This window comes from Scyliorhinus torazame, chromosome 17 (genome assembly GCF_047496885.1).
Source record: "Scyliorhinus torazame isolate Kashiwa2021f chromosome 17, sScyTor2.1, whole genome shotgun sequence".
Classification (NCBI taxonomy): Eukaryota; Metazoa; Chordata; class Chondrichthyes; order Carcharhiniformes; family Scyliorhinidae; genus Scyliorhinus; species Scyliorhinus torazame.
Window position 1 is genome coordinate 185731662 of NC_092723.1, and position 11373 is coordinate 185743034.

The 11373-nt window shown below is 42.0% G+C and overlaps 1 protein-coding gene across 3 annotated transcripts in view; it reads left to right on the forward strand.

Annotated features, from left to right (window-relative positions):
• abcc1 (ATP binding cassette subfamily C member 1 (ABCC1 blood group)) overlaps positions 1–9323 on the forward strand; it is a 114161-nt gene extending 104838 nt beyond the window's left edge. For all 3 annotated transcript variants that reach the window (XM_072481852.1, XM_072481853.1, XM_072481854.1), the window contains 6 exons: positions 858–959; positions 1800–1946; positions 2483–2641; positions 2767–2933; positions 6183–6377; positions 8852–9323. In XM_072481852.1, the coding sequence (XP_072337953.1) occupies positions 858–959; positions 1800–1946; positions 2483–2641; positions 2767–2933; positions 6183–6377; positions 8852–8960 (879 nt within the window). In that variant the 3' untranslated portion in view covers positions 8961–9323. The remainder of the gene's footprint in view (positions 1–857; positions 960–1799; positions 1947–2482; positions 2642–2766; positions 2934–6182; positions 6378–8851) is intronic.
• Positions 9324–11373: the final 2050 nt, after the last annotated feature.

The window sequence follows — 11373 nt, forward strand, 5'->3', positions numbered from 1 at the left end:
TGAAGCCCACAAAATTGCTGCTCTTGTCCTTGTTTGTGGAGGTCGCTGTCAATGTAACCGTGGCAAGTTGCTGCGGCCAGGGTATTCCAGTGAAGGAGGAGAATAATGGGCCTGCTGACAGGTGCCAATTGAGCAAGCTGCTCTTTCCTGAATGGTGCCCAGCCTTTTGAGTACCATGGTGGGGCTGCTCAACAGGCAATGCTGAACCGGCAAGGTGCAGGGACAATTCTATTCTGCTTTTGTATTGAGATTTCTAGATGGTGGAAAAGCTTTGTATGGGTGAGGCCCAGTCTCTGCTGTTGCACTGATGCAATCTAATGGAGTCATGGATTTTTTTAACATTTCCCTTTTTCTTTTTGGAGTTAAGCGAAAGTTAAGTGAAAAATACTTTCCTGCCCTGAAGCAAAGTACAACTATTCCAATGGACCTTTTGTTAAAGTAACCAACTCAATGTCACATGATAGAATATCTCCAGAGATTATCTCACTCTGGCAAATGGACAGATTGCGTTATTTTAGTCTTACAATTAGGTTGGAAAATATTTTGTTGCGTTACATATGGCCACAATATTAGATTTTGTATTTAGTTTGATTCATGTACATCCTTTGAAAACAAATTGTAGATTTTAACTTTTACTTTTTGAAGCGATTCCCATCAGATTTATTATTTGACAATTAAACAGATAGGCAACCCCCCCCCCCCCCCCCCCCCCCGCCCCCAAATCAAGACCGAGTTTGCTAGATTTTTGTAGAGCAAAATGATCACAGGATGTAAATGATTGGTTCAGATCAGCCATTGACAAGATCAAAAGGCTGAATGCTCTACCCTGTCCCTAAGAATGTCTCATTATTGTTTAGATAACATCAACATTAAACTGGCTGGTGCGCATGACTTCTGAGGTAGAAACCAATATTGTTGCAGTGGAAAGAGTGCAAGAGTATTCCGTCACTTCCAAAGAGGTAAGATTCAACTCCAAAATAAAACCGACCTGTCCTCTACAATTGCAGGTCTGCGGTTTGGAACACAAAACTCATTTTGACATCTTGATGTGCAAAACATTAAATGTATAGAATTCAGATTGTTCGCATAAGCCTGGGTCCCTCACCCGTTTAGATCGGGGGTGGGGGGGGGGGGGCGCGCACGCACGCGCGCGCAAGGGTGCCCTACAAACCCTAATGGCAGTACCACAATTCCTGGAGTCCTGGCCACTGACCAGATTCATTGCCTGGGCGTTGGGTGGCCGCTCAGATCTTGGCTGCAGGCGATTACAGTTTTGGTTCTCCCTCCCTAACAGCACTATGGGTGCACACACTTCCAGGACTGCAGCAGTTCCAAGAAGCTAGCTCACCACCCTCTGAAGGGCAACCAGCGATGGGAAATCAGTGTTAGCTTAGCGACACCCACATCCCATAAATCAATATATTTTTTTTAAATGTTGCAGGTATGTATCCGATGGAATGGCTTCCCCACCTCAGTAAGTGAGTGGAAGGTTAGCAGAGAAATTGAGCCTGCTGACTGGGGAGTGTTTGGGGCTTCAGAAACCTCCTTGATGGCATTAATTGCGGCAATTACTATTTTATTGCAAAACTGAAAAACTTCACTCAAACTTTATTCAGCGACTTGAGAAAGTGATTAATAAAAAACATTTTGAGCCATATTGTCCTCCACTTATTTCACCAACAATTTGATGATAAAAGGTTTCGACATAGAGCCGTATGTATTACATAAGAATATTTTGACAATTATATTTGTTGGAAATTGTGTTACAAATCCGACTTTGTTTTTAAAATCCCACATAGGCACGTTGGGTTATTCGTAACAATCGACCACCTAAAACGTGGCCTTCGGAAGGCAAGGTAGAATTTGTGAACTATGCATTACGGTATAGAGAAGATCTTGACTTTGCCCTGAAGGACATTACTGTATCCATAAACGGAGGCGAAAAGGTCAGTGGCAGAACTGTGATGACCAGTACAAGAGTTGGTGCACATGCTTATAAAGGTTATTGACTGTAGACATTATTGCAGAATGGGCTACTCCAGATTTAATGATTACCGATTTCACTCCACTGTTCATTTTTTAACACCTAAATATTCCTTGAATCATGCAAAATTGTGTCAATTTCTACCTTGCATTAATGAAACTTTCGTGTACATCCTGCTGAAAATGGCTAGGTTTTGCGACATTTTTTGCAGAAGATGTCTGCAGCTTGATGAGTAGAGTTACGATGTGCATCATGACAGATTACATGTCCGTATCAATTACCATCCTATTAATTTGTAGATACGTTTGATGGGACTTTCCGGCCTTGTCCGGGGGTGGGGGAAGGAGGGGGCGTTGCGAGCGACAACAGAAAATTTGCTGTTCCAACCAAAACTCTATTCACCCTCGGCGACACGGGAAGATCCCAGCCACGTGAGCGAGAACAGAAGTCTTTTGTGTTTTAAATTTCATCGGAAATCTTGTACCTTTTCTTCCATAGATTGGAATAGTTGGAAGAACAGGAGCAGGAAAATCTTCTTTTGCCCTTGGCCTGTTTCGAATAATTGAACCTGCTGAAGGACAAATCTACATTGATGGAATTGACATTGCAAAAATAGGCCTTCACGATCTCCGGTTTCAGATTACTATTATACCTCAGGTATGTATGAAATTGCAGTCTGATTTTATTTGAAGTGTAATTATATTTTTGTGCGTCTGATCTGCAGAGTATAATACTGTAAGTCCTAACAACTGACCAAGTGTAATATGAACTTAATTAATTAGGACCCAGTATTGTTCTCTGGTTCACTTCGGATGAATTTGGATCCCTTTGATCAGTACTCTGATGCAGGCTTGTGGAAAGCCTTGGAACTGGCTCACCTGAAAACATTCGTGTCTGGTCTTCCTCACAAATTGAATCATGAATGTTCTGAAGGAGGAGAGAATCTCAGGTAAAATGCAAACACGTGCTTTTAACATTATCATGTATAAATTAATTCTGCCCAAATTGTTTTGAATGAGACAGTTTGTTAAGCGAATACAGCTGAATAAAACATGTAGCTTTGACCTTTCCTGAAACCAAACAACTAGACTTCAATTTATAAATCCAATCTGTTAAATCTTGTGGAAAATCTGGTGATGACGTAATAACAGTAGAACAGATTTTGATTGTTTGGTAGCCACTTCTGATTTCTTGAGTTTGTTTTTAAAAATAAGTTTGCATCACCGAGTCCAGTTCCTTTTTTTTTTTTTAAAAGAAAACTTTGCAAATTGTAAAGTGATTCCGGGTTTAACTCCCAAGTTGGGCGGCACGGTAGCACAGTGATTAGCACTGTTGCTTTACAGCTCCACTGACCCGGGTTCGATTCCCGGCTTGGGTCACTGTCTGTGTAGAGTCTGCACGTTCTCCCCGTGTCTGCGTGGGTTTCCTCTGGGCGCCCCGGTTTCCCCAAACAGGTGCCGGAATGTGGCGACTAGGGGCTTTTCACAGTAACTTCATTGCAGTGAAGCCTACTTGTGACACTAATAAAGATTATTATTATTATTGTGAAACAAGCTCAACATTAAGTAGATGGTATGTTTGAAGGTGTGTGACATAAGAGCTCGCTAATGTACTGTTTCTAATGTGTCCGTATCTTTGCCGATTGCCCATGGTGATGTTCATGGTCACTCTGGTTTAAGTCTTGTTTATAAAGTGCTTTATAGGCAAGCTGTTGTACTTTTTGATGATTGCTGAGAGAGGAGATGTTGATGCTTTTCATCTTGCACACATCCAGGACAAGAAAACCAAGATAAAGGGGAAGAAAACTTGCCCTGTAAGACGATTAGACCATAAGACATAGAAGCAGAATTAGTCTGATCCACCATTCAACCATGGCTGATATTTTCTCATCCCCATTCTCCTGCCTTCTCCACATAACCCCTGAACCCCTTTATTAATCAAGAACTCTGGTTTTAGGTTTTTCCGACAAGTGGAAACATCCTCTCCACGTCCACTCTATCCAGGCCTCTCAGTGTTCTGTAAGTTTGGATTGGATTTGTTTATTGCCACGTGTACCGAGGTACAGTGAAAAGTATTTTTCTGCGAGCAGCTCAACAGATCATTAACTACACGAGAAGAAAAGGGAATAAAAGAAAATACATAATAGGGCAACACAACATATACAATGTAACTACATAAGCACCGGCATCGGATGAAGCATACAGGGTGTAGTGTTAATGAGGTCAGTCCATAAGAGTTTCAATAAGATCCCCCGCCCCTCATTCTTCTAAACTCCAATGAGTACAGACCCAGAGTCTTCAACCGTTCCTCATACATCAAGCTGTTCATTCCAGATCATTCTTGGGAACCTCCTCTGGACCCTTTCCAAGGCCAGCACATCCTTCCTTAGATACGGGGCCCAAAATTGCTCGCAATACTCCAAATGGGGTCTGAACAGAGCCTTATACAGCCTCAGAAGTACATCCCTGGTCTTGTATTCTAGCCCTCTCGACATGAATGCTAACATTGCATTTGCCTTCCTAACTGCCGACTGAACCTGCACGTTAACCTTAAGAGAATCAAGGAGCAGCACGTACAGGGTAGGTGGATTGACCATGCTAAATTGCCCCTTAATTGGAAAAAATGAATTGGGTACACTAAATTTAAAAATTTTAAAAACACTAAAAAAAAACCTTAAGAGAATCGTGAACAAGGACTCCCAAATCTCTTTGTGTTTCTGATTTCCTAAGCATTTCCCCAATAAGAAAATAGTCTATGCCTAAATTCCTCCTTCCAAAGTGCATAACCTCACACTTTTCCACATTGTATTTCATTTACTACTTCATTGCCCACTCTCCTAGCCTGTCCAAATCCTTCTGAAGCCCCCTTGCTTCCTCAGTACTACCTGTCCCCTCTACAGATCCCTCTACAGATCTGTATCATCTGCAGACTTAGCAACAGTGCCTTCAGTTCCTTCTTCCAGATCATTAATGTAAGAGAGGAAAGAGCTGATTGGCCTCCGATTGGTAGAAACGTGGCTATGGAGAATGCACCAGTTGATAACTGCCAAGCATTGTTTGAAATTTAAACCAGGCAGCTTTACCCTGATTGGTCAATGCATTGCCCTGGGGAATGAATCAGCAAATGGCTGTCGCTTATTTTGTTCAGCTGAAAAAGGCACAATGTTCTTTCTGTCTGCAAAGAACCAAGCCCTGTGTATTAATGTGCAGCTTCCAGTTTTTTTGTGATAAATGTGCACAATCCAAATGCCTGATCTCTCCTGACTCTTAAAGGACAAACCGCAGAAGGTTGGATTGGGAAACTAATCTGGGATGATTACATACTCTTCCCCTCCTGTGAAGCTGTACATCAATAAAATGGAGAAAGTGCCGAGATATACACCACTGTGTATCGTGTTTCATGGCACATAATAGGTACATGCCTGTCCACTTTGAGGGAGCCGGAGAAATTGGTAATCTGTTTACTCCACCACTCCACCAATGTCAATGTGCTGAATCGATTTGATCTAAAAGTTTTTTTTACAACTCTTGGGCTGAAGTTGCAGTGGATGACCGGGAAAGAATTCCGGGAAAATTGAGGAGCGGTTGAATAAACTCGGTTTGTTCTCACTGGAACGAAGGAGGTTGAGGGGAGACCTGATAGAGGTCTACAAAATTATGAGGGGCATAGACAGAGTGGATAGTCAGAGGCTTTTCCCCGGGGTAGAAGGGTCAATTACTAGGGGGCATAGGTTTAAGGTGCGAGGGGCAAGGTTTAGAGTAGATGTACGAGGCAAGTTTTTTACGCAGAGGGTAGTGGGTGCCTGGAACCCGCTACCGGAGGAGGTGGTGGAAGCAGCGACGATAGTGACATTTAAGGGGCATCTTGACAAATACATGAATAGGATGGGATTAGAGGGATACGGACCCAGGAAGTGTAGAAGATTGTAGTTTAGTCGGGCAGCATGGTCGGCACGGGCTTGGAGGGCCAAAGGGCCTGTTCCTGTGCTGTACATTTCTTTGTTCTTTGTTCTTTTGAAATTCTCCACCATCTCTGTTGCAATTTTTAAATTTTCCCTACCAAGCATTTTTACCCCAAGCCCAAAAAAATAATTTTGGTCAGAACGGCGCAGCTTATTTTAAATTCGGAATATGGATCACAGCGTGCCACTGTATGGAAAAAAGAATGAAGTAAGAGATGAACTGTTTTGTGATTTCAGTGTTGGACAACGCCAGCTGCTCTGTTTAGCACGGGCTCTTCTTAGGAAATCTAAAATCCTAGTTCTTGATGAAGCTACAGCTGCTGTGGATCTGGAAACAGACGAGCTCATCCAGTCAACAATCCGAGACCAGTTTGCTGAATGTACGGTGCTCACAATAGCACATCGTCTCAAAACCATTATTGATTATACACGGTAAATATAACCTTCAGCTTGAAATCTACGATTCACCTCAACTCTCTGGAGTTTGTTGGATAATTGCGTCCATGTTGTCCGATGTCAAAGGCAGGAAATTTAACAAACGTTTTGCCTGTGCATGTACAATCCGATAGGATTTGTCCAGTCTGTCCTTGGCCACCTTTTGCCACTTTGCTGCAATCACATAATTGGATCCCAATCTGCATATTTAAATAAGGACTCGGTTGGCCCCTCTTATTGTGTGCCCTCCGGTTGCTGATAACAGAAGGTTATTATTGAAACCTGAGGGATGGTGAGGTCTGTCCACGGGCTAGTTTCAGCTCCCTACATGCTCTGTTTGCGCTAGGTGGACTTGGGTTAAAATCAAGGGAGATGCAGTTGACTCCTGATAATTAGAAGTCAGTTTTATACTGCTGGAATTATCCAATTATTTGAATGAATCAACAAAGGTAATGGTGCATAACTGAGCACTTTGAATTCAGCGGACTTTTTATCGCGGGATAGCAATATGTTGATTCCTACTTCCAATTCTCCTGGACACAAGTTCCAATCTCAGTGGCCGCCCATGGAAGGTTATGGAATCTGGCACGTGCTTCCTCTGTGGGGTAGATTTGGGAAACTTTGGCAAATCTATTGAATAATTGACCAAGTGTCATCGCAAAAGCACGTGAACAAGCTTGCAGGACAAAAAAGTGTTCTTTGAACAGTAGGGCAGCACGGTAGCACATGGTTAGCACTGTTGCTTCACAGTGCCAGGGTCACAGGTTCGATTCCCGACTTGGGTCACCGTCTGTGTGGAGTCTGCACGTTCTCCCTGTGTCTGCATGGGTTTCCTCTGGGTGCTCCGGTTTCCTCCCACAAGTCCTGAAAGACGTGCTTGTTCGGTGAATTGGGACATTCTGAATTCTCCCTCAGTGTACCCGAACAGGCACCGGAATGTTTTCACAGTAACTTCATTGCGGTGTTAATGTAAGCCTATTTGTGACAATAATAAAGATTATTATTAAGTGAAATCCTCATAAATCTTATTCTTGCAAATATGGTGTCAAAAGTCCTAATGTGAGGGCGACGGTGACATGTGGCGCAGTAGTTAGCACTGGGACCACGGCGCTGAGGACCTGGCTTTGAATCACGGCTCTGGGTTACTGTCTGTGTGGAGTTTGCACATTCTCTGCATGTCTGCGTGGGTCTCAACCCTAAAAACCAAAGATGTGCAGGGTAGGTGGATTGGCCACGCTAAATTGCCACTTAATTGGAACAAAAATGATTGGGTACTCTAAATTTTAAAAAAAAAAGAGAAGAAAAGAAGTCCTAATGTGATGTATTCTGATGGCAATTGCATTGATAGATATGAAATTACCCTGCACGTTCAGATTCACTCTTGGGAACCAAATGTCTTTATTCGACAACGTGCATAATAAGTAGTAAATGATTCTATTTTAGTCATCCTCAACTCATTATTGAGCTGCTGTTTATCGGTTGTTCTTCCGGTTAGAAGTTAAAACAGTTGACGGTAAAATAGTCCGGCCAGATTAATCATATGTCTTCTGTCTTCGCAATGAGATCGAAACCAAGCCAGCACATAGGCCAATTCAGATTCAGCAGATGATGGATTGTTGTTTTACTTTAACACAATGGGAACAAAAGTGAAGCAACACCGCCATCTGGTGGGAGGAGTCCTCTAAACAGCAGGAACAGGAATGTGACGCTTTGCCAGATTTGCTGTGCCTGAGGCGAGGTGAAGCTGCACCTATCCGGTATTCATGGCATAAAACAAAATGGAAGGTTGATGCTGCACCAGCTGCTTTATGGTTCCCTGCGTATGATGCTCCACGTACAACAGTCTGGGATTCACTTTGCAGCGTGCTGGGGCATAGTATGTGAGTTTTGCAATCTAGGAACTGACGGCCTGTAGCAGAATGAGTTAATAGTGAAACTTGTGTGAACGTTCTCGATTGGTACTCAGAGTAATTATTTTAAAATGTTCCCAATTCTGTTCCCCTGATGATCTAAAGCAGTGCTGTAGCACCGTCAATATGACGCGAGGCAGGTTGAGGTAATGTCAATTGAAGGCTTTATTAAGCAGAACTTTATCCCCAGCAGCGTGGTTACAGAATGCAGCTGCTGAGGGAAATGGAGGGAAAAACTGGGTTCTTATACCGGCATTTCTGGGTGGAGTCCAGTAGGTGGCAGATCCTATCAGGACCTGGCATCCCTCCACCAATAGCCTGTCGACATGTGGTGTACCGTATTACCCCTAATACATACCACCACAAGTGCTTTTACACAAACTATCTGTTCAGAAATGTTGGTAGCCCTAGAAATGTTGTTCTGGTGTCTACACTGCTGATGGACATGGGCAAACAGTGTAAAACGGGGGGGGGGGGGGGGGGGGGGGAATATAATTTACTGTGGCTAATATTCAAGGGTATTTTGCTGAAATCCTGAGTGTTTTCTTTTTGTTTTTTCAGGATTATGGTTCTAGACAAGGGCCGGATTGTAGAGTTTGACACTGCACCGGAGCTACTCCGCAGAAAAGGAGCGTTCCACAAAATGGCGGTGGACTCTGGCATTTTGTAATATCTATTTATATTTTCAGATTTGCTTCAAATTGGACATGCCCGACATTTGTGTTGGACCGAAACACGAATGTAAAATCTTTCAAGTTGACAATTGGCAGGACGTTTGTACAAGACAAAAATATTTTCATATACCACTTTTTTATAGACTTGATTTTCCCCCCCCCCCCCCCCTTCAAGGTGATAACGTTCTTCCTTATTTAAGTATTTATAGTACCTATAAATATGAAAATCTAAACGGGTGCAAGGCATCACAATGTTCAATTTGTAGTGCATTATAGTGACGCATTTATTTTTGACAATTGTGTTAATGTGAATATTGTAAATCATGAGATATTAATAATAAAATTGCTTGGTGACTGAATTTGAACATTTCGTCATTCTATCATTACGAGTAGATCTTCTGTCGCATTCGAAGACCTATGGTGCATTTTTGCTGATGTGACATGTTCTACGATGTAAACCCGCAAATTAACTGATGCTCTATAAAGCACATCTGATGTGTGGTAAATATGTTACATGCTACTGGTGCTGAAGGGTACAGGTCTTAACGACAGAGCTGTAATATTATTTACCTGAGATAAAGCAATTTTGTTTGTACCCTCATTCACATTCTTGACAAACTAAATACCTTTTATGGGCGGCACGGTGGAGCAGTGGTTAGCACTCGCAGCGCCAGGGACCCGAGTTGAATTCCGGCCTGTGTGGGTTTCCTCCGGGTGCTCCGGTTTCCTCCCACAGGTCCCGAAAGAAGTGTTTGTTAGGTGAATTGGACATTCTGAATTCTTCCTCGGTGTACCCGAACAGGTGCCGGAGTGTGGTGACTAGGGGCTTTTCATAGTAACTTCATTGCAGTGTTAATGTAAACCTACTTGTGAGACTAATAAAGAATTATTATTATTATTTTGTTGCTTGAAAATACAAAGCCGCAATCCCTATAGTAAAATGCTATTCTTTTGCATTATTGTTTGTTTGCATAATTTTTCATCCTCACTGTGGATATAGAATTGCCCCTGAATTAACCCTGCTAGTTCCAGCCAGCTTCTTCAACTCAAATATGCTGAGTCTACATTTCTGCCGAGTTTTCTATCTTACAAAATTGATTGCATTTCAAAATGTATTTAATTGTCTGTAAAACTCTTTGATACGTCCGGTAGTTATGAAACTGTTTTAGAAATGCAAGTATTTTTATTACTATCATTCCAGTTCTTCACCCACCACCCCGACCACTTGAACGCACTCAACAATTGCAGCTTTTGATTAAAATAAGTCGTAGAAGCAACTCCAAACACGTTGTAGATATTTGAACTGTACATGCAGCTTTTTGTACTGATGTAGACTGGAGATGTGGAATGTAATCATAGCTGTTATGATCCCAATTGATGATCTAACTAGACGGGAAGGTCCCAGAATGGAAACCTGCCTCTTCACAATTTCTACAAAACGTGGAGGAACAGTCACAAGACTGCTAAGTAGTTTAACAAGAATTTAGTTTTTATTACAAATGGTAAAATTAGACTATGAGACAATACTTCTCATTCTATCTCCCCCCCCCCCCCCCCAGCTTAAAAATACGCACTAATTTTAAAATTAACATGGAAGACTAAGTACATCTTAACTGTCTTGGTAACATAACGTCCCTTTAAACACACAGGATGGCTGTAGTCAAATATACTCCACTCGATCTCTAGTGAATGTCTGTGGATTTTGCCTCAATGCCCCCTCCCCCCAAACGATTGTCACATAACGCTTTCAATTAGCAATCCAGTTTTACAAATGAATCTTATAAACAAAGCTTCTGCTCCACTTGTAACAGGGAACCCAGGCCAGGATTTCCACTAACCCCTTTTAGGATTTATTTGTCTTGACTGTTTTACCAGATGTTCACAATTGATTTAACTCTTAATTCAGACTTCAGGAAAATGGTGTCATACTTTAAATCTGGTTACTGAAATTGTCTCTGTAACTTGGAACACTTTGCTTACTCTTCCTTGAATTCTTCTGTTAAATACTTTGGTGTCTGTTTACTTGTTACAACATCCTGGACTAGTGCACAATCAGTTCCAGCCCCACTTGACCTTGAATTAACCTATATTCTGAGAAAAACACCCAAGTCTTTGACCCTTGGCTGCCCCAATAATTACAGTCAGCAGGTTGGTAAATTTAAACAATACTTAAGTATAATGAAATATGCAGCAAATACAATTTTTTAACTATCAGCTAATTCCTAATCCTCCACTTTAACTTGCCCCCACATATAAATATATAAATGTGTGTTTTAGATGGTTGTTTCTAGCACATGTCCTCCAAACCAGGCCTGCAAGTGAGATTTCTGCTTTCCAGTCTGTAATGGTTTTCACTGTAGATTCATCCAGGTCTCCGGAGTTTCGGAAATGCAGCAACTCAACAGCCTT